The 25,504-nt window shown below is 35.8% G+C and overlaps 1 protein-coding gene across 1 annotated transcript in view; it reads right to left on the bottom strand.

The window, feature by feature from the left end:
• Positions 1–25,504, bottom strand: part of DOK6 (docking protein 6) — a 242,258-nt gene that overhangs the window by 144,683 nt on the left and 72,071 nt on the right. The window contains exon 2 of the mRNA XM_032681379.1: positions 5,497–5,604. Within this exon, the coding sequence (XP_032537270.1) occupies positions 5,497–5,604 (108 nt within the window). The remainder of the gene's footprint in view (positions 1–5,496; positions 5,605–25,504) is intronic.

Here is a 25,504-nt window from a genome sequence, read left to right as displayed (position 1 = left end):
ATAAACACCTCATGATTTAAGATCATCTCAATTACAGACTAGAAACTGCGCTGTAGAAGAATGAATATCTTATTGTTCCTGAATATAGTGTTTTTAAACATAAATATAATCTGTCCCCTCCTTCCTCTTACCAAACAGGACTATGAACGTACCACAGAAACTATGGGTGTGTGCTTGTGCACACATACACAGGAGGTCATAATGCCAAGACTTGTTCAAGAAACTGCTGTAGCTGATATAAGAACTTGCCATAAATCACTGGGATTGCATTCCACAAGTTTCTTCAGGACAATCAGGCAGGGAAAGAAAATTGTAAGGTATCTCCCATTGTGTGGCCCTGGCCACAAATTTAATTCAGTGAATTACAGTTAAAAGGGTACTGCTATTCTTTTTCTTGATTACTATCTATTTTTGTGGACTCATTATATAACACATGCTTAACACCATCTGTCCCATATATATTTTTGACTATCAGAAATCATTACTAAAATGTGCAATTTATTTCATTTTGCATTTGCAGATTTATATAAAGCTCATCATAATCGAATGTAATGACAGGAAAAACTATTAAATAACATAAATCTAAAAACCTTATCCTACTTAAATCTTGCTAACTTAAAACTCAAAAGCTTAGATATAGCTGTTGTTTACACAATCTTAACAGAACAATCTCACATATTGGGGGGATTAATTCAGTAAGTCTTGAACTCTATACCAGACATCAGCTATTTATTTATTTGAAGGGTAAGCACACATTTACAGATTCAAACCCCTCTTGCTCCAGGATAGCTATATCTTGTCAGGAACATACCCAGCTCACAAGACCTTTGCTTCAAGTAAAGGTTATTTAACTTATAAGTGAAAAAGAAGCGTGCATGAATGGAATTGGAAATTTTACAAGCAATGGAAGAATCCTTGTTTGTTGATTCTCATTCTGGTATTTATGGACTACCATTACTAATTCAGCTATGTCATCGTTAAGTTCCATTTGGGCCCTTGAGTAACAATGTTCTCCGTGTAGCTGGGCCTTAAGTATCTATGATCAAGTTTATGACACAGAGACATCTCTGCAGAATCCTCCCTTGCATAACCACACTAGAACATGTCACTTTTCTCTACAGTAAACACCAATGCAAAAGTGCTTATTTCTACTCTCTTTTTTGCACATTTTCTTCATACTCTTGGGTCTCTGGCAAGCTTTTTGCCCCTCATGGTTCAGAATCTGTATATATAACCAGTCTTTATTCTGGTTAGTTGCTCTTCAAACTTTACTTTCCCCTTTCTAATTCCACTTTAACAATTCATTGGTCAACTGTGTAATGTTTTTCCTGTTCACTTGGATGCACTTCAGGTTTTGTGCTTATTGCTAGTAACCTTCATGTTGTTACTTAACCACTTTTACCTCCTGTAATGATCCAGTAAACCTCTCCTAATGGGTAACAGGCACTGGTACTGTCTGATCAATATGTCTCCAAAGCCTGAAAGAATTTCACTTTTTACATACCTTATATCTTCTATTACAGAAATAGGCAAGCTTGTTATATATGACCTCTTTTAAGCTGGTAAAGCTGTGGTGTCTGTTTTTGGCCCTTTCTGATAGCGTAGAAAGAGATACCAAGAACTAACCCACCTCCTGGGATGGGTACAGAGCCGCTGCCATTTTATGCCCTTTTTGGAGGGAGCACAGGGAGTTAACACAGATGTTCTGCACAACCTCTACAATGAATGTTCAAGGGAAAACAGTACAGCTGAGCAATAACTTACCTGAGCAAGAGAGTAATGATATACATTTACAGTAATGAGAAGTTTTAATTTGATACCAGAAACTGGAGTGAACAGATGAGGTCACATTTTGGCTAATGAATGTAATATGCACTGCTGCTGTCAGGAGGCACTTGTCTAGGACTAATGTCGTTACTATTATTTATAATAAGAAAATTACTAGTTAAAAAAGCAACAGGGAAGCAATGCACAACAGCAATTTACAGAAATTGTAGAATAACAAATAAACCCATATATAAACTGGATAGTGGCTGAGGGGGAGGGAGTCTACTTTCTAAAGATGCCAGCTTATTTACTCATTAATGAATATTTATTTAGCATATGTATACCAGAAAATCTTTATTTTTAATTCTCTTAGCTTTATGCTACCAGTTCTTGTTTTTTTTTCCTTTGTTTATCCCCTTCTGTAACTCTCATTGCCCAGTACACAAGTTTATTACCTAAGTATAGCAGACGTATAATGATCTAGGTAAAACACTTTAAAGAGGAATGTCATTGACCCTCATTTCAAGCTCAAACATAGTGGAGATCTTGATGGATATCTTTTATTGAGGTACTGCTTGTGATCCTGGATACTGATTTGAGTGTAGATAAATCAAAGATATTAATTTTTGTAGTTTCCACTTGAGATGTAACATTTTCTTCTATAATTCTGCATGAGAGCTAAAAAAATTGCACAATACAATACAATCTCTGTGCTACTTCTAGACCTTCCTCCAGTGTAACCTAGACTGATCTGAAAGTCTGAAGGACATAAGTTCCTAGACAATCACAGTGGACAATCACAGCCCCACGCCATAGCACCCACTTTCTTCTACTAGTTACAAAGAGACTGTACAAGAAAAAGGATCTCAGGTTCGATATATATAGTCTTATATGAATATTAGAGTGTGAGCAGTGCCTCTTGCCCCTTTAAGCATGTTGTCCTTTCATAAGGATTCAGGCTTGCAACTTATATTTTAATATCTCTTAAAACACCAGCTCTCCTTTCCTCAATATTTAATAATTATTTTCCATCGATTCTCAGAGTTCAATCTTCAACTTGCATACTATATGCCTTCCTTATATTTTGTGAGTGAATAAAGAAATGGAGAATTTCAAAACAGGGCTAACAGTTTGCACTGGCTAGAAATAAATATGTATTTTGAACAACTTCAAAATATAACAAACCACTAAACAGCTCTAGAAAAGAAAGAGAATCAGGGTATTTTCATCCAATACCAGGAATCAAATAACTATACTTGATCCTACACTGACCTACACTGTTCCATCAATAGTTACACTTGATGACTATTCACAAGTCATGCACATCAACTTCACCACTATTTCATTTATTGGAATGGAGGCAACTGAGGAGAATAATCACTATGAAATAATAAAATATCCTTGAAAAAAAAATCAAGCCAAAGAATAAGATTCAGGATTTCTATTTTTGAATACATACCTTCAGAAATGATTTCATGGCTTTATTTGAAAAATGGGTACAATCCAAGCTAATGTATAGAATTCCTCTTTCTCTACAGCCAGAAGCCCATTATCCTTTTAAATAGGAAAGAGTATTCATTTCTTTCTCGTCCCACTCATTTTGCTCAAGAAACGAAATAAGAAGGAAAAAAGGGATGAAAAAGAGTAACACCCCTGCTTTCCATTTTGCAGATGGCTGCTCTTCCATCAATACTACAACATTCATCTGCATCTGTATCTATGGTTATTTTCTTAGCTTCTCAAACGATTCTTGTATTTCATATTATTTTTCTACAATGACAACAGTTGACAAGCAACATGGAAAGTCTGAGTCCCTTTTAAAATAAAGTATGCTATGGGCATAACATGCTCAAAAAAGAACTAAAAAAAAAAACTTCCCCCAAAGGCTTCTACAAAAGCTGTGGTCATGTTGGAAGCCCACGTTGGAGCAGGCTCCTGGCCCGTGGGCCCATGGACAGAGGAGCTTATGCTGCAGATGTTGGCAGGACTTGTGATTCCATGGGGTACCCATGCTGGAGCAGACTGTTCCTGAATGACTGCACCCCATGGGAGGGACACATGCCACAGCAGTTCATGCAGAACTGCAGCCTGTGGGAAGGACTCACTCTGGAGTAGTTTGTAGAGGACTGTATCCCATGCGAGGGACCCCATGCTGGAGCAGGGGAAGGGTGTGAAGAGTCCTCTCCCTGAGGAGAAAGGAACAGTAGAGACAATGTGTGATGGACTGATGGCAGCTTCCATTCCCCATCCCCCGTGCTACTTGGAGTGGGGAGGAGGGAGAGAAAACCATGCATCAAGTTGAGCTCAGGAATAAGGAAGGGGTGGGGGAAAGGTATTTTTAAGATCTGATTTTATTTCTCTTTACCCTACTCTGATTTGATTAGTAATAAATTAATTTCCCTGAGTTGAGTGTGCCTCTGATGGTAACTGGAGACTGATCTCTCCCTGTTCTTATTTCGACCCATGAGCCCTTCGCTATATTTTCTGTCCCCTGTCTAGCCAAGGAGAGGAGTGACAGATCTAGCCAGGGTGAACTCACCATAGCTGTAAACCCAAACCATCCAATTAATCCTTTTAAAGACCTATCATTGTTACATTTTGAAAGCAAAAGTTTGTGTGTTTTGTTTTTTTTTTTAATTTATGTTGAAGGGCAGAATCACTTTTGCCCTTCTCCACACAGGGAACAAACACTGACATTGCGGTACATTAGAGAAAGTGCCGATAGTCTGGTACTTGTCAGTCTTAAACCCAGATAGCAACTGAATGTAAGAAGTTGGATTTTTGTCAATATGAAATTACCAGGGCTCTTTTTCTTACAAATATTCACAGGATAATTGCCTGGAATTTATTAGATATACATTTTTCATTTAGAGATACCATAAGGCTACTAGAACTTAAAGGCTAATTTGTAGTTTTATGATGAAAACATCAGATTTGCCTTCAAGAGATCTAGGCTTACATCCACACTTTTTCACTGTTTGCTGTGTGGCCCTTGGTTGAGTCTTCTTTGTGCTTCAACTTGACAGTTTTAATGTAATATCTAACATTGACATGACATAAGCTAAAGATGAATTCATAGAAGATGATAGTACAAGCACCAAGCCCTGCCCTATTTTAGGATTAACTAACGTGAAGTCTACTGACAGACTTTGGGGGGGGCGGCTGATAACAGTACTTTACAAGACAGAAAGAAGAACCCATGCTCAAATATCTTGTTTCCCATCACAGAAGTGCAGGTCACAGAGAAAGCAGGGAGTATCTCTCTCAGTGAATCCCATCTTCTTACTGCTAAAAATCCTTCTTGTTGACAGACCCTGTAAATCTCGAAGAGTTCTCAGAAAAACCTTATGTATTCAATGAGTGTCACCATTACAACTGAGGCATTTAGCATTTTCAGAATTTGTTCAATACTTAGTTAATAAGTACCTATTCAACATTTGAATAGGTACACAATTTTACACATTCACGAACTGCTAATTTTTAAATAAAAAACCCCACATTATTCTGTCACTTCACACACATTGAGGGTTTTGTGCTCATCTGGGAAAAACCAGTGTGATATCTCACCTGCATCACTGAGACTTAGAGACATTTTACTGTGCTTTTATTGTCAGGATTAGGTTTTCAACAAGACTCACTGTATTGTTTGCAAGGTAGACATACCAAGACCACACTCTTCCCAAAGATGAGTGGTAAACATGCAGTGCTTCAGTTCATGACACGACTTACCTTGTGAAAGTTCCTGAAATATGCTGCCTTCTCATCTGGAAATTTTTCTAGCCTCCTGGGCCCTTTACTGGAAGCCTTCTTGAAAACCAACCAACAACGCCTGAAAATCTGCAAACAAAATCAATGGATTCTATTAGTTTTTTCTTTAAAGGTGGACAGTAACATAAATGCATTCAGTTACATAACTGACTTAGGAAGATATTTTAAAATGACAAAGTCTGGAAAATTCTGAGAACATCAACAATTTCTACACAAGTATACCCAATTTGTCTTTTTATGCTTTTTGATTGTCAGTCGTTTGTAGACTTTTTGCTTCAATTTCTTTCACGAATGCCAAATTTGACAATTCCTGAGATGTAAGTAAATCCATGAACTTTGAGTATGAAAGGAATTGTAAGACTGTCTTCAGAGAAAGTACTTTCAGAAATCACTTCACACATTTCTATCTTTCACATTTGTCTGTGCTCTATTTCTATGACAGTAGTGATACCATTGAGAAACATTTGTTGCAGCTTTTAAGAGAACACAGTAATCAGCAGTCAGCATTGCCTTGTGTACCCAGAAAAGAAAACACAAGGTTGAAGCAAGCACTAATGAGACCATTATTGGACAACACATCTAGTTCTCTCAGTTCAATGACAAACTTTCTAAGGAAAAACTATGCAGATTATTAAATATTGAGAACATGTAGTGAAAAATAAAATCCTTCAGAAAGTACAAGGTAAAATAGTATTATCCTCTCATTTTAATGAGAAACGCACTAGATTTTGCTTTAAAAGCATTTTTAAACAACAAGGGTACTTTATTAGACTACCTACCAAGCAGTCTCACTGTATTGCCATAACCAGAATTTTAAAATAAGGATTGAATTATCATATAATCATACATTTGCAGTTCAAAGAGAAGCTGATTAATGATAATCCTCTAGACTATATTATGCAAGTAAGAGATTAGATATTAATCTAGTTTTATAATCTATGACAGCAGTTTACTTCATTATCCTATTCAGTACTGGCACAGCTCTATAAACAATACCATACAGAATTTTATGTTATTAATTCAAGGATATATTGTAAAAAAAAAAAACAAACGAACAAAATACTAGGTAATGATTCCACTGGCCATATGTTAAGAACCTTATTTCTGTATAAATTCTACAGAATTTAATGACACAGCACAAGAAATACAGTACTATTTAATTTGAATCAACCATATCTCTCATTACCAAAAAAAAAAAAAGAATTAAAAATATCAAGGAGTAAATGCAGCAAAAATATAGTGTCATTAAAATAATTAAGCTTAATTAACCATGTTATGATATAATAATACTGACACTATACTGTTGCCATTACCTCAGATGAATGTTATCAGTCAAAATAAGTGTTTTCTTTTAAAAAACTACCATTGGACTACAGTATCAATACATTTAATTATGAAGACTTTTGGAAGAAAGCACAGCATTTAATTAAATCCTCTGCAAGTATACAGCTTACAAAGCATACAACTTTTTAGGTTTTTTCAACTAAGGTTGTAAAGTGTCAACTGTACAATTGTACTTCCTGTCTCAGAAATTACTTCACCTAACCTGGGGAAAAGCAAAGACAATATCATATTTCCTGAAAAAAATGATATTACACTGTGAGACATCAAAAACCATCTTTATTAGATAGTACTTTCTTTAAGTAACATCTAGGCAGTGTTGCAACTTGACTTCACCAAAGTTACAGCGCTGCTCCCACAGTTATTTCTTGATTAAAGTATATTAACTACACAATGCTACAGAGTGAAAAGCTGCACACACAGGTATAGAATACTCACACTATCTAGACCTTACTAAAAGCAATAGCACCAACTGTCCAAAGCAGACATATTTATTAATTTAATAAAAGTGTCACTTTTAATAAAACTCCTGGCTCTTCTGGAAAGAGCCAGGAGTTTTTTTAAAAAACATCCTCTGGCTGGATGGTTTTTTTAGTCTATGTGTATTTTCGGTTCATCTGTCTTACTCTGAGGAGAAAGTTCTTTTTCAGGGTAAAATCCACTCTCTTCATTTCATTTTCTTGATTTTCTTATTTTCATTATATGCCCTTAATTGTGTACAGTCTTCAAAAAATTCTCTTTAGAAAATACAGAACAACCCAAGGCCAGATCATCGGTGATGGTGGGTTTTAGCACAGCCATGGAATCCTCATTTTACAGATTACCTGAATTTTGGACAGCTGGTGTTAATGTAACAGATATTTTATATTAATTAACTGAAATTTTTGTAAGGTTGGTAGGGGTTTTGGTTTTTTAAAATACATATATACATATACCGCAGAGTCATATTTCGTTCTAATGCAAAGTACGTTAGATCCAGTACACTAGAAATATCCCTAAAAAAAGGCAAACTAGACATCACAGTTGAGGACTCAGATTTCTCTCTGTGAGGATGAGAACATTTTCTGGATAAAGGGTCATCTAATGCATACTCTAAAGCATTTCCTTCAGTGACAAACGAGAAGGTTATCCTGAATGACAGTTTCAGGCTTTTTTTCAGTGGATATCAATTCAGGACAGCGTGAAAGTGAGTTTGAGGGTTTGCAGCTAAGCTGATGAAATTCTAGAGGAAGAACCTCATTAATGGGTGCTACAAAGTCGCCGTGGAATTCTAGGGCTTGATGCTAGTTATCTTTAAGGATGCTCCTTACCAGTCCTTTCCCCAAATTTCAGAACTGGGACATAGACTGCAGGAATGAATAGCCTTTGCTTTTAAAGAACACCGAATAGAGAGTTCCATAAGTCTGTCCTTTAAACTGTTACAGCTTCAATTTGTTGGCATCTGTTTGTTCCAGACCTTTAGGAAGAGAAGAAATCTGAAGAATGGAACGGCTTAAAGAGGACTCCTGATACAGTACGTACATACAACACCAAGGTACATCCTTGAATCTGCATTTTACATTTTTAACCTAATTTTAAAGCTGGTATAAACATATAGAGTTCCACTTCATTTCAGCAGCCTTTTACTTCATTATACCAACAGAAAGTTTGTATTTCAGTGTTTGAAAAAGCATTAGCATATGAATTTACCTATAAATATGAATAAATAGGTGCAGATGCAAGCAAACAGCAAACAAACATTTGCCTTTCATAAGGCACCTCATTGTTATACAAAAGCCTACTCAATTATTCACGAACTGTGAGATAGTCTTTTATCCCTGGCCTACTTTATGATGCCATTGGCTGTAATCAAAACTTCTGAAAGACTTCCAAAGTCCTCAGATAATTGGGGTAGCCATCATGAGAGAAATCAGCATCAGCTCTCAAACAACAAAGGGAATGAGAACCAGTCACAGTGTTGTCTCCATAATACTTAGATATTTCCTGTGAGATTTAAGTGTCTGTTTTCCACATATGCACAGTTGAAGAAATGCCAAATATTTGATCACTTAATCAGGTTTACATACTTGGATGAGCACTCGCTGCTCAACGAATATGATTTTAAAATTTTGTATCGAGGGTAAACAATACAAATGGCACCCTATGCCATTGCTTTTTTTACTGCAGACATTCAGAAAGACAGCATTACGTACATGTTATTTTTAGGTTTTCTTTTATTACTGTGTCAATCAGAAGGACCAAAACTTGTTCATTACAAACTTAAGAAGGATTCTACTGAAATTATCTGCTGAGCCCTAGGCATAGCAGAACTTCTTTAAAAAACACCCTTCCTCTCTGAATTTTACAAGATGGGCAAAGCAGAATAAAATATTCCTCTAGATCTCATTACCTTCTATGCAATTATGTATCAGTAAGCCACGGCAGTAACCCAGCACACTTGTGGTCTAGTGAGAACTGATTCAGTTGCCCATTGCAATAACATATGGGAATGATACTCATTACAATGTACAAGTTTGCAGGGGACAGTAGTCTCTATTCCTGAGGATGGACCCTGAATAGGCTCATCTCATTAGTGAGAGAAAAGGATTCCAGACCTGGAACTATATAACCTTACCACCCCCTAAATGATTTCTGAAATCTTTCCAGTCAGAAATTTGATTCTCAGTGCTAATCCATTTCTATTAATCTTCGGAGATTCTTTCTTTTATATTTTACTCAAAATGCTGTAAAAGATCAATTAATTATAAAATCTCTGCATAATCTTCTTTTAGTACTTTTTCTTCTGCTTAATTCAGTACTCATCTCACCTTTCCAGCATGATCATATTTTTTAGCATTCTTGACTAATTTATGCAAAATTTTGGCCTCTGAATGGACCATTACATTTCATGGTCATATCATACAGTTATATTTTATTTTTGCCAAGGTTGTTCGTAATAAATCCATTAAAATACATATTACAGGAAATTCACTGGCTAATTTTTTTTTTCAAAAAGAAGAAAAATTTTTTACTTTTTCTAAAATAATTTAAAATAGTTGGTTTACAGTGGAAATCTTTTGTACGACTATCCATTTTCCATAGATTTCTAAAGCCTTTTCCTAGTCATTTACAATAGATGCTTTTCAGTTTTTTTTTTTTATCCACAGCTGTAGCTAATAAAGCTTTGCCAGTCATCACTAATATTTAGAGAAGGGATTTTTATTGACTAGTCTCTACACATTACTCCAGAAATTTCCCTTCACACTCAAAAAAACCAATAGAAAACCAGAAACAAAAAAAATAACCCCTCATCCATTTTTTTTAAATAATGCCAAAAAGGAAAGTTAAAACACTATAAGCCCTTTTTCCAAACCACTTAAAATGCTCTGAAATTTCCCTGCCCCTATTCAAAAGACAAGACAAATGACAGCTTTCTTAGGTATATTGGAAAACCATCTAATTTTCTGCTACTAGCTGTAGAAACATTTGTCTCTTGAGAGAAGCAGCAATGAGTCAGCTCTTAATTACTAACAGAAACCATCACTGACCAGGACAGGCACTGAAGTATCACTCATGGGGCTTTTTGCTAGCATAACCCATCAAATTGTTCTCCCAGGGAGACAACTACATAATAATATTCAGTCCTGCATTTACATCTCATTATCTGCAGGAAAGGCTTGTTGATTTCTCCTCCCTGACTTGCCATGTGCAGTGTTCTCCTGTTAGACAAGACACCTGCATGGTATGCATTAAAAACACTAAAATATGAATATGTTCAAATTTACCTCGCTATCTATCTTCATTAAAAATGGATATTGTTTTTAATGGGGTATGTGAGAAAAATGCAGTATGTCATGAGCTAGAAAAAATCTATTCACAACTTAAAAATGTAGCATTCATAGTAAGAAAAATAAAAATAGTTGTCACAGTAAAGTCATATTTAACTATTGTTTTGACACCAACCACTTTTTGATTTTTCTGTGCATATTTGGCTAAGGGAGTAGAGACAAGGGGTGACACCTTATTGATTCAGTGAAACTACACTTGTCATGCATTCAAGTAAAATTTAAGAGAAACTGAAAAGCAGTTATTGTCTGTAAAAAGGCCCAGGAGGAAAAAGGGAAGGAAAAACCATTCATACCTCAGATGAAGAGCAAGTTACAGGATCTAAGCTATTGCTGAGTAAAGTCAACAAAAAACATCCCAAACCACAAACCAAAATACCTCATGGTTGCAATCCACATGCTTAGTGCTACCAACACTTTGCACTAAGAATGCAAAAGTAAGTACTGTTGCAAGAAGGCTTGCCATCCCTCCCGCACTTAGGTTTCTGCACATCACTGAAATTAAGTTGCCCTAGAAACTGTTTTCCCTGTCTTGAATAGGACTGATCTCACTGTCTACTTTTTGGAAATGCAGTTCCCACTGCACTAATTGGGTGCATTTCAGGTGGCATATTTGTATTCGTATGAAGAAGTAAGAGAGGAGGAACACTGCTGCACAGCACTGAGCTCCTGAATTAGCGCAGAGGGTGCAGAATGGCAGGGAATTGAGGCCAGCTTCTGCTCCTTTATCACACTGCTGGGAACTCCCATCTCCCCAGCAGAGCAGATACTCCACAGTCATCTGACTTCCACCCCACAAACAGGAGAGGCAAAAATAACCCACAGCCCTGCTCATAAGCAAGAGGTTACTTGCTTCTGTCAGCAGCTCTGGGATGTGGGACTAAGACTTTACCACAAGATACGATAAGCCTTGGGAGTTTTTCCTTTTTTTCAATTGATTCTAACTCTCCACTTGCTCTTGCCTATTTCAACACATTTTCTTCAAACATTACCAAACTATCTACCACAAAGCGGCCACATTTAAAGCAAAGCTGTTTAAACTGTAAAGTCAGGATTAAAAAAACCCACGAATATACCCCAAAAAGATCACTAGTAAGTTCTTTAATAAGAAATGCAGTCTGAAAGTTTGTTATGAAGAATATTCAACAGGGAAATATTCCTCATATATGATAACCTTGTATGTATCCTCTAGCTTAATTTCATCATCCATTGGCAAGGTTAAGCTTTAGTTTACTGAGCCTGTAACATGACCTTCTGCAACAATACAATTAGGCCTTAGATCATTTTAGTGTCACAATTCGAATCCTAAAATTTCTGATAGCATTTTTTATTTTTGCAAATTTGCTGGCATTTAAAGTTAGGAATTGAAGAAATGCAGAAACATCTGCTACAAACTGTTTCATCTAAGATTAGATCATTCCTTGTGGGCTTGATTGTAGTCTGAGAATTAGGATGGTTAGAGAGAGATGATTAGGGACAATTCACCCAGTTATAGTATACACACGTCATCTTTCTGCTGCCATAACATGCCATTATAGATTCATATAGATGCCTATAATATACTATAATTTATGGTGTTATCGTCACAGGCTATACATGTAGCCCATAAAAGGATTTATTTTATTATTAGAGATTTATGTGAAATCAAAGTACACCATAGCAATTTTCCAACTATTCCTCTATTAGCTAACCTACTCTGTGTATAAACACTTTAGTTATGGAATGTGAAGTCTTTTTTTTCTGTGTTTAAAAGAGAGTGGAGCATACATATCTGAACAGATCTGTGTGAAAAGTGTTATAGAACTTTATCAATCTTTAAGCACCCACAGCTTAAAAACTCACCACCGTTAATTTGCTTTGAAGTACCAGCAGGGCAATTCAAGGACAGAAGGACAGCCCGCACAACTAACACACTCCAACTTCATAGCAGCTTGCAGATCAGCAGAATTTATAACTTACATCTGAATTGATCTTATCGTTATTAAAAAAAATCAGTTCAAGTAGCCATTTCTTTCTGCTTCTGCATTTCTGGCTCAGTTTTGTTCAACTAACTGTAGTGGCTCTTTTGGAGGAAAACTAATACTGTTTGCTTCATGTCTGCCCTCAGAGTCGATGACAAAAAGCCCTCAAAGCCAGAACAAAAATTTGGTTTCAACAGCATCTAGCATCTAGCAGAAAAATCCCAGATCTCGCAATAATTTTAAAGAAATTATTATGCTCAAGAAACCTCAGGCATTTCACTGAGCTTAAGTTGAATGTGCAGCATCTACTTAGGAACAATTATGTAGCCAAGTTCGTATTTCCTTCTACAGGTACTTTTCTAAATGTAATCAGAAAAAAATACCAACAGAGAAAGTTATGGTTTCACAATACTTTAATATTAAATTTGAGTAACTTCTCAAACTGAACTGGAGTAACTACCTTACTTAACTCATCTGAAGCTTTTTTAGTGGAAATACCAGATTTCCCCCGCCCCATTTTTTACTAAATTTTACTTTGTTTAGTTACAATTACACAGTCCACTTGAATATGATAAACCACAAAGAATGGTTTGATATTCTGCAATATCATCATTTAGTGTACCTACAAGGGAACCGAATGCTGAGAAATAGATGGTTATTGAGATAGATTTCTTATTTACATCTCTAGAAAACAAAATTCAGACCTTCACATACAATCTGAAATAAGATCCTTACAACTGAAACATGGTATCTGTCTGCTCAGATCCTTAATACTTTATGTTAGGAAAGCAGGGATTTGTGAAAGCAAGTGTTAGAAAAATCAAAACCATGCAACTGAATACCTTAAAATGCAGCAGAGCTTCAGAACAAAACAGTAATCACAAACCTCTACTCTATACTACTGAGGGAAAAAACCAAATTTTTACAGCTTCAATTTAGAGGGTTACAAGCTCGAATTTATCTTCAGAATCCAAAATTATTCCCCAGGTTTACGTCAGCTAGTATTCCAACATATCATACAATCACAGAATAGTTGGAGTTGGAAGAGGCCATTAAAGATCATCTAGTTACAAGCCCCATCCTCAGCCCATGAGCAGGGATACCTCTGACCAGACCAGGTTTCTCAAAGCCCCCTCCAACCTGGCCTTGAACACTTCCAGGGTCGGATATCCACAACTTTTCTGTTCCATTGCCTCATCATCCTCACAGTAAAGAATTTCTTCCTAATATCCAATCTAAACTTTTTTTTTTAGTTGAAGCCATTTCCCCCTTGTCCTATCACTAAATGCCCTTGTAAAAAGTTCTTCTTCATCTCTCTCGAAAGCCCTCTTTAGATACTGCAAAGTGCTCTAAGATCTCTCCAGAGCCTTCTCTACTCCAGGCTAAACCACCTCAATCCACTCAGCCTGTCTTCATATAGTGCTCCAATCCTCTGATCATCTATCTTTATTTTTCTCTACATTATCATACAGAAATGCACCTTAGCAGAAGAATCACAGTCCTCAAGACGCTGTTGTTTTGACTGATAAATAAGTGGAAACTTTGCTTTGCATGGGATTTAATATAGCTGAGCACAGCACTAAGTCTAAAGCACTTTCTGCAAAGAAAAAACAACAAGAGCTGACTGTTAAGTGCCACTGTATATTTATGTAGGTGTACAATTTCTAACAGCAATCGATCCTCAAAGTAGAATAAGGAAAGTTAGAGTCTTTTATTCTTCAACACATTTTGTCATTTCAGCATATATTTAGAAAACCTTGCAAATCCAGCCACATGGATATATATGGATGAAAGCTCACTGTAATCTATAAGTGACTCTATTAAATACCTGGTCACAGCCTCTGGTACACATGTATGCATGAAGTGTATGCAATATGTTTATATTGTGAGACTAAACAATATATAAATGACAATGTAGAAGAAAAGCTCTTCAAATTTATTCTGATGCACCGTACTACAGAAGAGGTACAGATTTTCAAAACAACATTTATTCATGACATATCATATCATATCAATCATATTGTATCATGTCATAGCATATCATATCATATATCATATATCATATCATCATTCAATAAACCTCTGAAGTATCAGACTGTATGAATCAATCATGTTGGTTTCCTACAAATCAAATAAAACCTCTTTTATGTAGTTAAATATTCTGCTTTGACTCCCCTTCAAATACTGTGACATGTCCACTAGATTTTATGGAGAAATTCATCTTATGTAGAAAATAAGGTGTTCTGCAAAATGAAGCCTGCAGTAGAGTTCAAGCAGGACAATATAAATAGTAGTGTTCAAGAGGATGTCTAAGATCAGTGATGATTTTTCTGAAATTTGATCACCTGCATTACTATAACCTATAGGTTAAATCTCCTCCTGTCAAATAGATTTTAACAGTTTTAGTAGATGCTAGCGTGCTCCCAAAGACCTTCATTACTTTTTACTTTTAACTTAACTGAAGGGGAGGAAGATGAACTCACACCTCGTGGTAAGCGGAAATAGTTAAAAGAGTTAGCAAGAATCCTCTGCAGCAGAAATTAAATGGATACAAAAATGGAGTACATCAGTGAAATTTTCTGCAAAATTTATACACAGAACTACCTTGAATTTTTAAAGTAGAAATAAAAACCAAAATAAAAAAAGTCAAATCAGGCACCCACCCAAAAAACAACATAATTTCCTCTAGGTCTTATAAGTTTAAGAGGAACATGCATGCAGACAGAAAGATACATATTTCAAATACTGCTTCATTCATATTAGTGATTTGCTTTTGCCACTCATGATACTTCTTTTACTATATTTGCTGAAAATCTGCTTAAAGATGTTACGAGTCTGTTATTACAATACATCAATATTGCACCAAATAAAGACATAATCCAAAGCAATAAAAGGACCAGAAAACAAGCACTTTTACACACAACTAAGAGGATTTGAAAGAAAAAGCTATAGCCCTTAGCTCTTGTAACTACCAACACCAATTCTGTTCAGCTTTACAACAATTTTTTAACAGAGAAAAAGAGCTTTTACTCAAAGAAAACTAGCATGAAATAGCTTCCCTGAGAACTCAAATGCAGCTGGTGTGTTACATTCCCAGACAGGATGTCCTGTGGGGAAATATGCTACTACAGGGGATTAAGAATAATGTTGTTATGACCCCAGGGAAATAACATAGAGGAAAAGCAAATGGTTTCCAAATCCAGATTTCTGAAGTCCAAAAGACCACTCCAAATTCCCTGCTCTGTACCTGCGATAGGTCTCAAAAAACTCTGCCATAGAAGTGTCTGAGAGATTCACCCAGAATTTATTCAGGTAAATCCACAGAAGCCATGCCTTCATATGCTTTAGCTCAGACTCAAATCAGTAACACTCCATGCATCATAGATCAAATACAAATTTCTTTGTTAGAGGAACTATGGCCATCCCAACAAGCTAATATTATTATCTAAGAGAAAAAAAAAAACAAACTCAAAAAAACTTTCCCAACCCTCCCTCCACTTCCACTGATTATTGTTGATTATCACAAACATTCCAGAGCTTGTAGGAGCTAAAACTGTCCTTTTACAATCATTTCCCATGGGTAGAAGAAAATTATTAGTCTATCTAACTGATGGTCTTTATTTTGATATTCTCATCAGACACATATAAATAGAAAACCCATCGATTTTCTGTGCTCTGGGGACCACCTGAGGATAGGACTGGGTGGAAGAAGAGAAAAAAGAGAAAAAAAATTGTAGCATTTCTGGTCAAATTTAGAGCACAAATATCCAGCATGTTGGTTTAAGAGTAGCTAACACAAGTACCTTTTCTCACTCACAGTATTAAAAGTGCAGATAGGACAACAGAAAATTGTGTTGCTCACTTCTCACTTCCTGCCACTGTTGAGATGGTCTCAGATACAAGATATGAAGCTGTAATGCGTAGTCTAACACAAAAGAGAAAGGAAGGGGAATGTTGTGTGCTCATTAGTATTAATTATACCAGAAGCAACATCTGGCTTTGCAGTATTAACTGATTAATCCTTTTATTTTAGTTGTGAAGTTTCAGTAAGAGTTTAAGGATAAGACTGAAAGACTAGGAGACTTATTCCAGATACAGCTATATTATATAGTGACAGCAATGAGCAAACTCACAAAACCACAGCAAGTCAGCTTTCTTGTTAAGCAACCCTTCCATGCAAAAAGTCAGTAAAAAACTATAGTTACAAAATAAAATATGCAGATTTTATGGAAAACACACAGTAGGTTTAATAGAATGATTACCTTTATTAATAGCTACTCTGAATAAGAACATACTATGAATCATGAACTACAAAAAAAATTGCCAAATTCTGTAGTCTGTAAATACAGATACTGTCAGAGAATGAACTAACAATTTTATTATCATTTTTTGTACTAGAAAAGTTTAATAAGCAAAGTACTATGACCAATCCTTAGCTGCTTCTTTATGTTTATGGTGCCAGTTGACTGGTTTACCACAAGTACTGTCTAACACATAAGGAGTCCATAGAAAGTGCATCTTCTTGACCTGTTTTATTTGTAACGAAGTCATGGGGAGAATTCCAAGTGATTTTCAATACCTTAAAGTCTCTGATTTGGAGGTGGGATAGTGACAATAAGTCAAAATTAAATAAAAGAGCACTTAAAATAGTCATCCTCACCAAAAATTCACAGTTTGAGGGGTGGGGTTTTTTATATTTACATCATCTATATATATCAGATAATACATACTGACAGCAGTAGATAAAATTCAGTCCCTGCATGTTAATCAATACATATTCTGGTCATTCCCCAGTAGATGTATTGATGTATTTATATCATTAATAGGTTTCTAAAATCACAGTTATATTTCCAGTATCTTAGAAATTAATCCAAGCAACTCTTATTATGTGGTCATTAAACTCTTCCCATTATAAACATGGGTTTAAGTCCAGCATTGCAGAGCAGCGATTGCTACACATACTCCACTTTAGCTTTAAAGTGTGCACTTAAATGACCCAGCTTGCATATCAGCTGAAATACAGTTAGCTAAGAGTCGGGCACAGATGTATAAGAAAATGTGCAAGTCACTGAGCTCTGCCTCCTTCACTTGCAGAAAGCCATGTAATAGGTGCCTGCTACTTTTTGATCTCCTTCTCTACTAGACACAATTCATATCTAAGGAGATATTTGAAATATGTCAGTTTTTCTTGTTGTCTTCATGGTACTGGCTTACGAGGATAGAAATAATTTCCTTTCTGAGGATTAGCAGGGAGAAAAAACACCGGACATTTCACATTCATAATTCTGTTCTCACAGTTTCTCAAAGGCTAATATGCAGCCATTGCGCTTTGGAGAGACAGTTTTTATTGGGATTTAATTTATGAGCCTTGTCCCAGTGGAAAATCTAATTCTCGCAGCTAACATGTGCATGAAAGGATTTTTGCCTTTTACTCCAAATCATTTGTTTTAGTACATTCCTCTAGTGGCTTTTGTATTTTTAACATATATTAAAAGGAATCTATCAGCAGAGAGAGATATTCAGGTGAAGACATGGTAGTTCAATGCAGCATTCACCAGTGAACTCACAGCATCAAGTCACAGCAAGACAGCCACCATGACACTCAGCAGTTGAGGATGCTGTACCATCTTATCTTTTGATGGTGGAGCCTTTTGTTCTATTTTTCTTTAGAAGGATCCAACTCTATTCTTCTCAGACAGCACACAATATCTAATTTCTCCTTTGGCTCCTCTACCTTTCAAATTAACAAGTCCCTGCTTCCCACTGTTTTCCCTATGGTCTCCTTAAGTCTGCCCTACTGGACTTTAAATATCTTTCAATAATCACCTTAAATTAGTTCAGTCTTGGTTTATGATCGATTTAAGTTCTAAGACTTCATAGATGAATAAAATATTACATAAATAGAGCAGTCATGTAACAGAACATCAGCCCTATTTACACTGAATTTTTTTACATGTTCACAGAATTCTACCCCTCTCTAGTGCTACTTACATTACAGGAATTCCTTTCGACTCTGAACAGTCTCCATTCTTTTATTATTAGCAGCACAGCAGATGAAGAATATTATTAGCATTAGTAATTGCCTCACAGGATATGTTCCAGCAGACATACTATGCAATGCCATAGAGGACTCTTGTTTATCTCTTGCTACATAGATAGCTAAATTCTTCTATTCTTAATCATTAGCAAACATCATTTACAATACTTGCTTTGATGTAATGTGTTTTAAAATCTTTTGTAGATCTTTTTGATGCTCCTATCACTGTTTCTGAAAGCTGCAGAAACATCATTCAAATGCAGTTTTCAATGGTACAAGCACTGAAGACAGAAGGTTTATGGGGGTTTTTATTTTTTCAGAACTTGGTCTTTGTGGCAAGAAATAGCATAGTTAACTACATGGTTTTCATGCCATATTTATACTGAACTTTTCCAGTCATATTTTGTAGACAAAGGGCTTGATCAAAAGAAAGTGAGAGTAATATTCCCACTGACCACAGGTAGAAACAAGAAGGGAAGAGTCTATTTCAAAAGGAGAGCCAAGCTTGGCTTCAAAATCTTGTCATAAGATGGGTGGTCAGAATTATTCTGAACAGGTCAGTGTAAATATTTCCCCAGTTTCTTTTCAGATTTTTTTTTTGTCATTGCTAACAAAAAATCACAATCAAAACATAGGAAAAAAAAATAGGGAAAAAAGTGGTTTTACAAGATATACTTTACACAGATCAATGCTAGTGCTGACATTTGGGACAAATTCTTTCTATAGGCACAGTAGTATTAATCTTTCTTTATGCTATAGTATTAAACTTCTTCCATGCAAGAAACATTAGAATTGTCCTGACAGAATTTACAAAAGTAGTCCACATATATTCAGTTTGTCTTTCTGTAGTCTTCAGCATCCAGAAATTGTGAGAAGGTCACATATTTTTTTATCTTAACTTTTAGTTCTAGAAGTCTTCAAATTACCTCAAATTAAAATTGAAGAAATATAAAACACTTGCATCCAAATAATTTTGCCTAGGACTAACTAAAATATTTTTGGATAAAAATTTTTTTGTCTAGAACAAACTTTGGATTAGACCATGTTCTCAGCATTGTCTTACTGCTTATTTACAATGGGATTATTTAAAATGAGAAGTTAAAGTTCTCTCCGTTTCCCCCATGCCTATAAATAGAAAAGAATAGTTTAATTTATTAAAGTATATAATAAACCTTTGTTGTTTTTCCAGGAGAAGCAAGACAAACTGCAAAAAAAAAAAAAAATCCCTTAGTGGCCATAAGCTAATTCAGTAACACAATACAACACATACTTAATTCCTTTAAGGTCATGCCTGTTGTGTCATTCTACTTGTCACCGGTCCTTTTAACAACACTACAACACTTCTCCAGAGATGAAAGTCAATTATGTAAGTGGGTGTTTGTTCTAAAAATACACCCACAATTAAAAGTCTCAGTGTGTATGTATACCTTTACTCAGAAGCTTTACTGCGGGGAATGAAAACCCTCAAAATGAGGGCACAGAAGATGTTGAAATTTAACTCATTTATAGGCACCTCAAGAAAAAAATTCATTAGCACAGAAGATTTAAACAAAGCATAGGTTATTAAAAAATATAAGCACTTGCAAGCATTGCTGGCTGAAGTTCTTAACTTTTAGGGCAGCACTCTCTGACTTTGCTACCAGTGATTAAAATTTCCTAGAACTGTAAGAGAGATGGTTTACGTGTTTTAAGAAAGTGCTTACGTTAAGAGATGTATTTTAGTGTCCTTTTCATTACTGCTGAAGAGAATTCTTGCAAACCATGAACAGCAAAAGTTTGATATAATGGCTGAGATTATTTTGAAGTCAGGTGCTAGTAATTCACAGTCCCACTTTGGAGTGTTGGACTAGTTGACCTTCGTGATCCTATGAATATGTGAATTAATGACTAAATTCAACCTTAAATGCTCAAACTTTCTTTTAGAGACAAGTTTAGTTATAATAGTCTATGCAAGGAATTTCTGAGGGAAAACAACCTGGAAATCTCTTTCTCTAAACAACAGCCTTTTTATTCTTCTCAGTTTTGCCCTTTATTCTCTTTAAAATTGGAATTCAATGAGCTGGAGCGAAATTGGTCCACAGAGCCTACAAGAGCTTTTGCCACTTGTAGACCCTAGAAGGAGAGTTCTCAAGCAAATGCAGTTGTCTATCCAGGACTACTTCTGAAATTGTAGAAAGCATTAATACAGTGTGCTTTTCCCAAAGCAACCTTAGTCTTATCTTTCCTCTTCCCCTCCCCCATTTTTATACTGCTACCTTCTTGACAGCAACCAAACTCTCATCACTTTTTGGAAAAAGTCATTTAGGATGGCAGCTCTTTCCCTTTCTGAGCTGAAATTCAACTTTCTCCCTTCCAAATAAAGGATTTCCTAGAAAGTTTAGGTACTGTTAACTTCAGTGAAAGTAAGGGTCTTTAATAATGGTTCTGGCCCACTATATAGTTGTAAAATCTGATTACATCTCAGAATTAAGATTCAGTAATTTCTAAAGAAAAGTTAGGTGTTGCTTTCTCTAGAGTAAGAATATGTAATTTATTTTTTTTTAATCCATCAGGCTTTATATCTTCAAGTCACATAATTCTCTGACTTCATCTCTTCAGTCTAAACATTGTCAAGTTCAAAACATGCATGCAGACGTCAGGCTCTGAACAAAAGCTGAATAGAAATTAGACTGCAAACACTGGAATGGGGCTTTCCATTCTTCTGAAAGTAGGAAGGGAAAGAAATAATTCTGTATCTGGGATCACGCTATTATGAAAATACCTGCTATTACTTTCCACTGTACAATGTACTCTTTGTTCACAAGTTTTTGAAGTTTTGATCACATCATCAAGGTATTTGTACCAAGACATCTCTGTGAGAGTTCAAAACTTATACCTTTTCCTATCAGTCTAGGATAACCAGCATGCCACACAGATTAAGTACGACCATTTTGTTAAATTTTAGAGAAGAAATAGCATATGGCCAACATATGGGGTTTTAAATGAATATTTTGTGTGTGCGTGTGTGTAATGGCACCTTTCTTCCCTTTTCCATGTCGTGTTTTAAATCCTTCAACTGTTGTAGCAGTGATTTTGATGGCAACATCCATCACGAGTTACACCACAATGTAAGCCAGAGAGACCCAAGGCGCAAATCAACTGCTTTCTGATGATTTCAAAAACCTACTTAACACCTTGCAAACTAAAAATTGAAATTTCATTGATCCTAAAATGGTCCTTCATTGTATTTTGGACATTTTCATTAACAATCCAGGAGTCCTAAGTGTCTGAGACTAATATGATTCCACAGATGTAAATTACTGCTTGAACAGAAAAGAATATACTTCCAAGCATTGCAAAAAAATGATTTTCTGCATGTCATCTGCAATTAATGTAACTGAATGAATAGGACAAAAACTTCTTTGTGAAAACACCTAGAATGAATAACTACATTTTACATCTTTCATTTTTTATCTAAACAACTACAAGTACTGCTGAAGGCAGGCAGAACAAGTTACTTCAATCTATTGACATGTAGTCAGACAGACCAGAAGCACAAAAAAGTTTAAAAGAATTTTCCATTTTCAATTCCCATTGGTAGATTCCTTTTAGAAAATATGATAGTGATAAATATTTAAATAAAGAGAAATTCGCTATCCTTCTTTTCATATTACCCTACTTCTTTTCTCTTACTCACACATAAGTATCCATCACACTGCAGAGAAGCAACTGTTCACAACTAAATACAAACTGGACAAACTCATTTGATTTCTGAGAACTAGAAGGAAACGAGAACTAAATTTTTATCTTGTGTCACTGAAGAAGCATTTTTTAGATAGAATTAAATAATTAACATTTACTCTGCAGAAAAGACTCACAGATGGTCCAAGTCTGAAAACAAGAGAATTTTACCAGTGAAAATGGTGGTCTGTACCTCAGTGATTTGAAGTTGACACTTCAATTGTCTCATTTATGAGCAAGGATTTCACCTCTAGACCTGAAACTTTGCACCTATTCAAGCAGCAATGACTAAAACATGGAAGAAAAAGAGAGGTCCAAGGAAGTACACTTGTGATCTAGTGAGAGGGTCAGCTACTGACTCAGTTTGGAGGCAGTTTTATCTGGCTTCATGGCTGAAGGCCAGGATGGCCATCCACAAAAAAATGAGCTACCTCAGGAATTACCTGATCATTATTATCATTCAAGAAAACTCAGATGAGAGCTATGACCCAGACACACATTTTGAATTAGAAGTAGCTCTTGTGGCTCTAGAGGACAACCCCTAAGAATCATTCATCTCGTACATGAATGATCCTGTTCAGACCCTCAGGACAGACATTTCCTGTATTGCAGTAAAACAAGCAGAGTGTCAAAGTCTCAGAAATTACCATTTCTCTCCCCTCCTGTACTGTCCTCCCCCCACCCCCCTTCCTCCCCCCTGCCCCCAATTTCTTTACTTAATCCTTTCAAAGTAAGCAAAATAAATGTCTGACAGAACCTTTCCCCTGGCATGTACACACACAGATACCCAAGCAGAAACTTCAAAGTACATGGTTGCTGGCAGTTCCTTCATCAACGACCTTGGTAATTTCTTCAATTTAGTAAAGAGGACTTGCGCTTACAGCTCACTAGAGAACAGTCATCCTGTTTCATGGGAACTGAAAATACAGGTGTCATGGTTTAATCCAGGAGGTAGCTAAATACCACACAGCTGCTTGCTCATTCACTGCCTCCTGCCAGTGAGATGTGAGAGGGAATTGGGGGAAAAAATAAAGTTAAATTTGTGGGTTGAGATAATGACAGTTTAATAGGATAGAAATGGAAAACAACAACCATAACAGCAACAATTTGAGAAATTAGTTAGAATATACTAAACAACTGATGCACAATGCAGTTGCTCACCATCCACCAAGAAGTGTCCAGACAATTCTCGAGCAGTGTCCCCCAGCCAGCTTTCCTCCTAGTTTATATACTGATCATGGTGCCCTGTTCAGTATATATGGAATATAGAATATCTCTCTGGTCAGCTGGCGTCAGCTGTCCTGGCTGTGTCCCGTCACAGTTTCTTTTGCACCTCCAACTTCCTCACCGGTGGGGTGTGGTGAGAAGCAAAGAAGGCCTAAATGCTGTATAAACACTGCTTAGCAGCAAACAAAACATCAGTGTGTTATCAACATTACTCTCATCCTAAATCCAAAATGCAGCACTGTACCTGCTACTAGGAAGAAAATTAACTCTATCCCAGATGAAACCAAGAGAGTAGGACAACAGAGTATTTATGTAAACTCTGTTGTAATTTGACATCTCTGTTGAGCACCCTAATTCCTGGGTTGAAATAGGTTTATCTCCAATCAGTTTGAATCAGGCACAAAACATGAACCTCTCAAAATTCAGACAAGTGCTTTACTGATCAGCAACAGAAAAAAAATAAATCTGAATGTCATGATGAAAACATTGAGGTGAAAACACCTCAATTAACTCATAATTAATATCAACATTTGGTGCATTTTATTTTTTCCTTTCTGTAGATACAGTATCCTAGAAATTTCTCCCTCATTTATATGTTTGCATTGGATGTGGCAATGAAGCATAAACTGGTGGTATCACATCTATTTCCATAGCAACACTCCAATTTCCCAAGCACTGTCATGGCTCTACTCTTACTGAAAGCTGAAATAGAAGCAAGACTGAGGGAATGTTTGTCCAGATTCAAACATGGAGCTAGTTTCAAGTATCCTCTTAAAGTGGATCAAACTCTATCTGCAGCTAGAATACTAGTACAAATACTTTCAAAAAAACAACAACCAACAAAACAAGTGTTTGTTTGGGATTTTTTAAAATAAATATTAAGATCAAAGTTCTTCAGATAGTTTCAGTAAATCTCAAACAGTGAATGGATGACTACTTGAATATAGATGCTTGATTTTAATGTTCATTCCCATTCCTTATATCATTTGTATCACAACACAGATTATCTAAATAAAGGATGTGCTCTTCACATGCTTTACTGAATCAGTACTCAATATAAAACCCTTAGAGGATACAAGAATACAATGTATACTAGTTTTAAATCTGAAGTTGATTTAAAATATCTTTGCCTACTGTTGACATTCTTTATTTACTAAACAACACTAATAGTAAATTGAAATTCACAACAGCATAGGTTTCATTATTAGTTAACAAACAAGAAAGCTCTGGAAGAAAGATACCACATTAGTAACAAGATCATAATTGATGACGATAAAACAAACAAAAAAGCACTTAATATAGTCTTTTTAAAGGAAGAAATCTGAACTCTGATGAAATTTTAAAACACATTTTTTAAAGGAGTGCACCATAGAGTATATTTCTCAGAAGAGATCTTAATGCTGACAAAAAAATCATTTGACTACAAATTGTTATGCCTTCAATACAGCCAAGCCAATTAATCGCTCTGCTCCTATCAGAGCATTTCAAATATATTGTACATTGACAAGCTGCCTACACAATAGCAGCCTTGTGATAGAAAGGAAAAAGCAAACGGAGGAAAAATTAATAGCATGTTGAACACATGGTTTGTCTTCCATAGAGTCTCCTCTGTCTTTTAAAGAACTGCTCTGAATCAAACCTCCATACTTTGCTTTTTCCCCACTCACATCTTTACAGCTCCAGCCCACCCGCATACCCCAAGAGCCAGCATCAGTTTTTTGTCAAATCCTGTAACCCTTTCAGAGATTCACAACAAAAACGTCAAGTCTTAACAGACTTTTACCAGAACAAAACACTTCTGATGGCACCCAGCCAGCTCATCTTAAACAAACAGCCTTCCCACACCTAAAGGACTTAAT

The sequence above is a fragment of the Chiroxiphia lanceolata genome, chromosome 1 (genome assembly GCF_009829145.1).
Source record: "Chiroxiphia lanceolata isolate bChiLan1 chromosome 1, bChiLan1.pri, whole genome shotgun sequence".
In the NCBI taxonomy this organism is placed as follows: Eukaryota; Metazoa; Chordata; class Aves; order Passeriformes; family Pipridae; genus Chiroxiphia; species Chiroxiphia lanceolata.
Note: the sequence above shows the minus strand (reverse complement) of the source record. Positions and strands in the feature narration are given on the sequence as shown.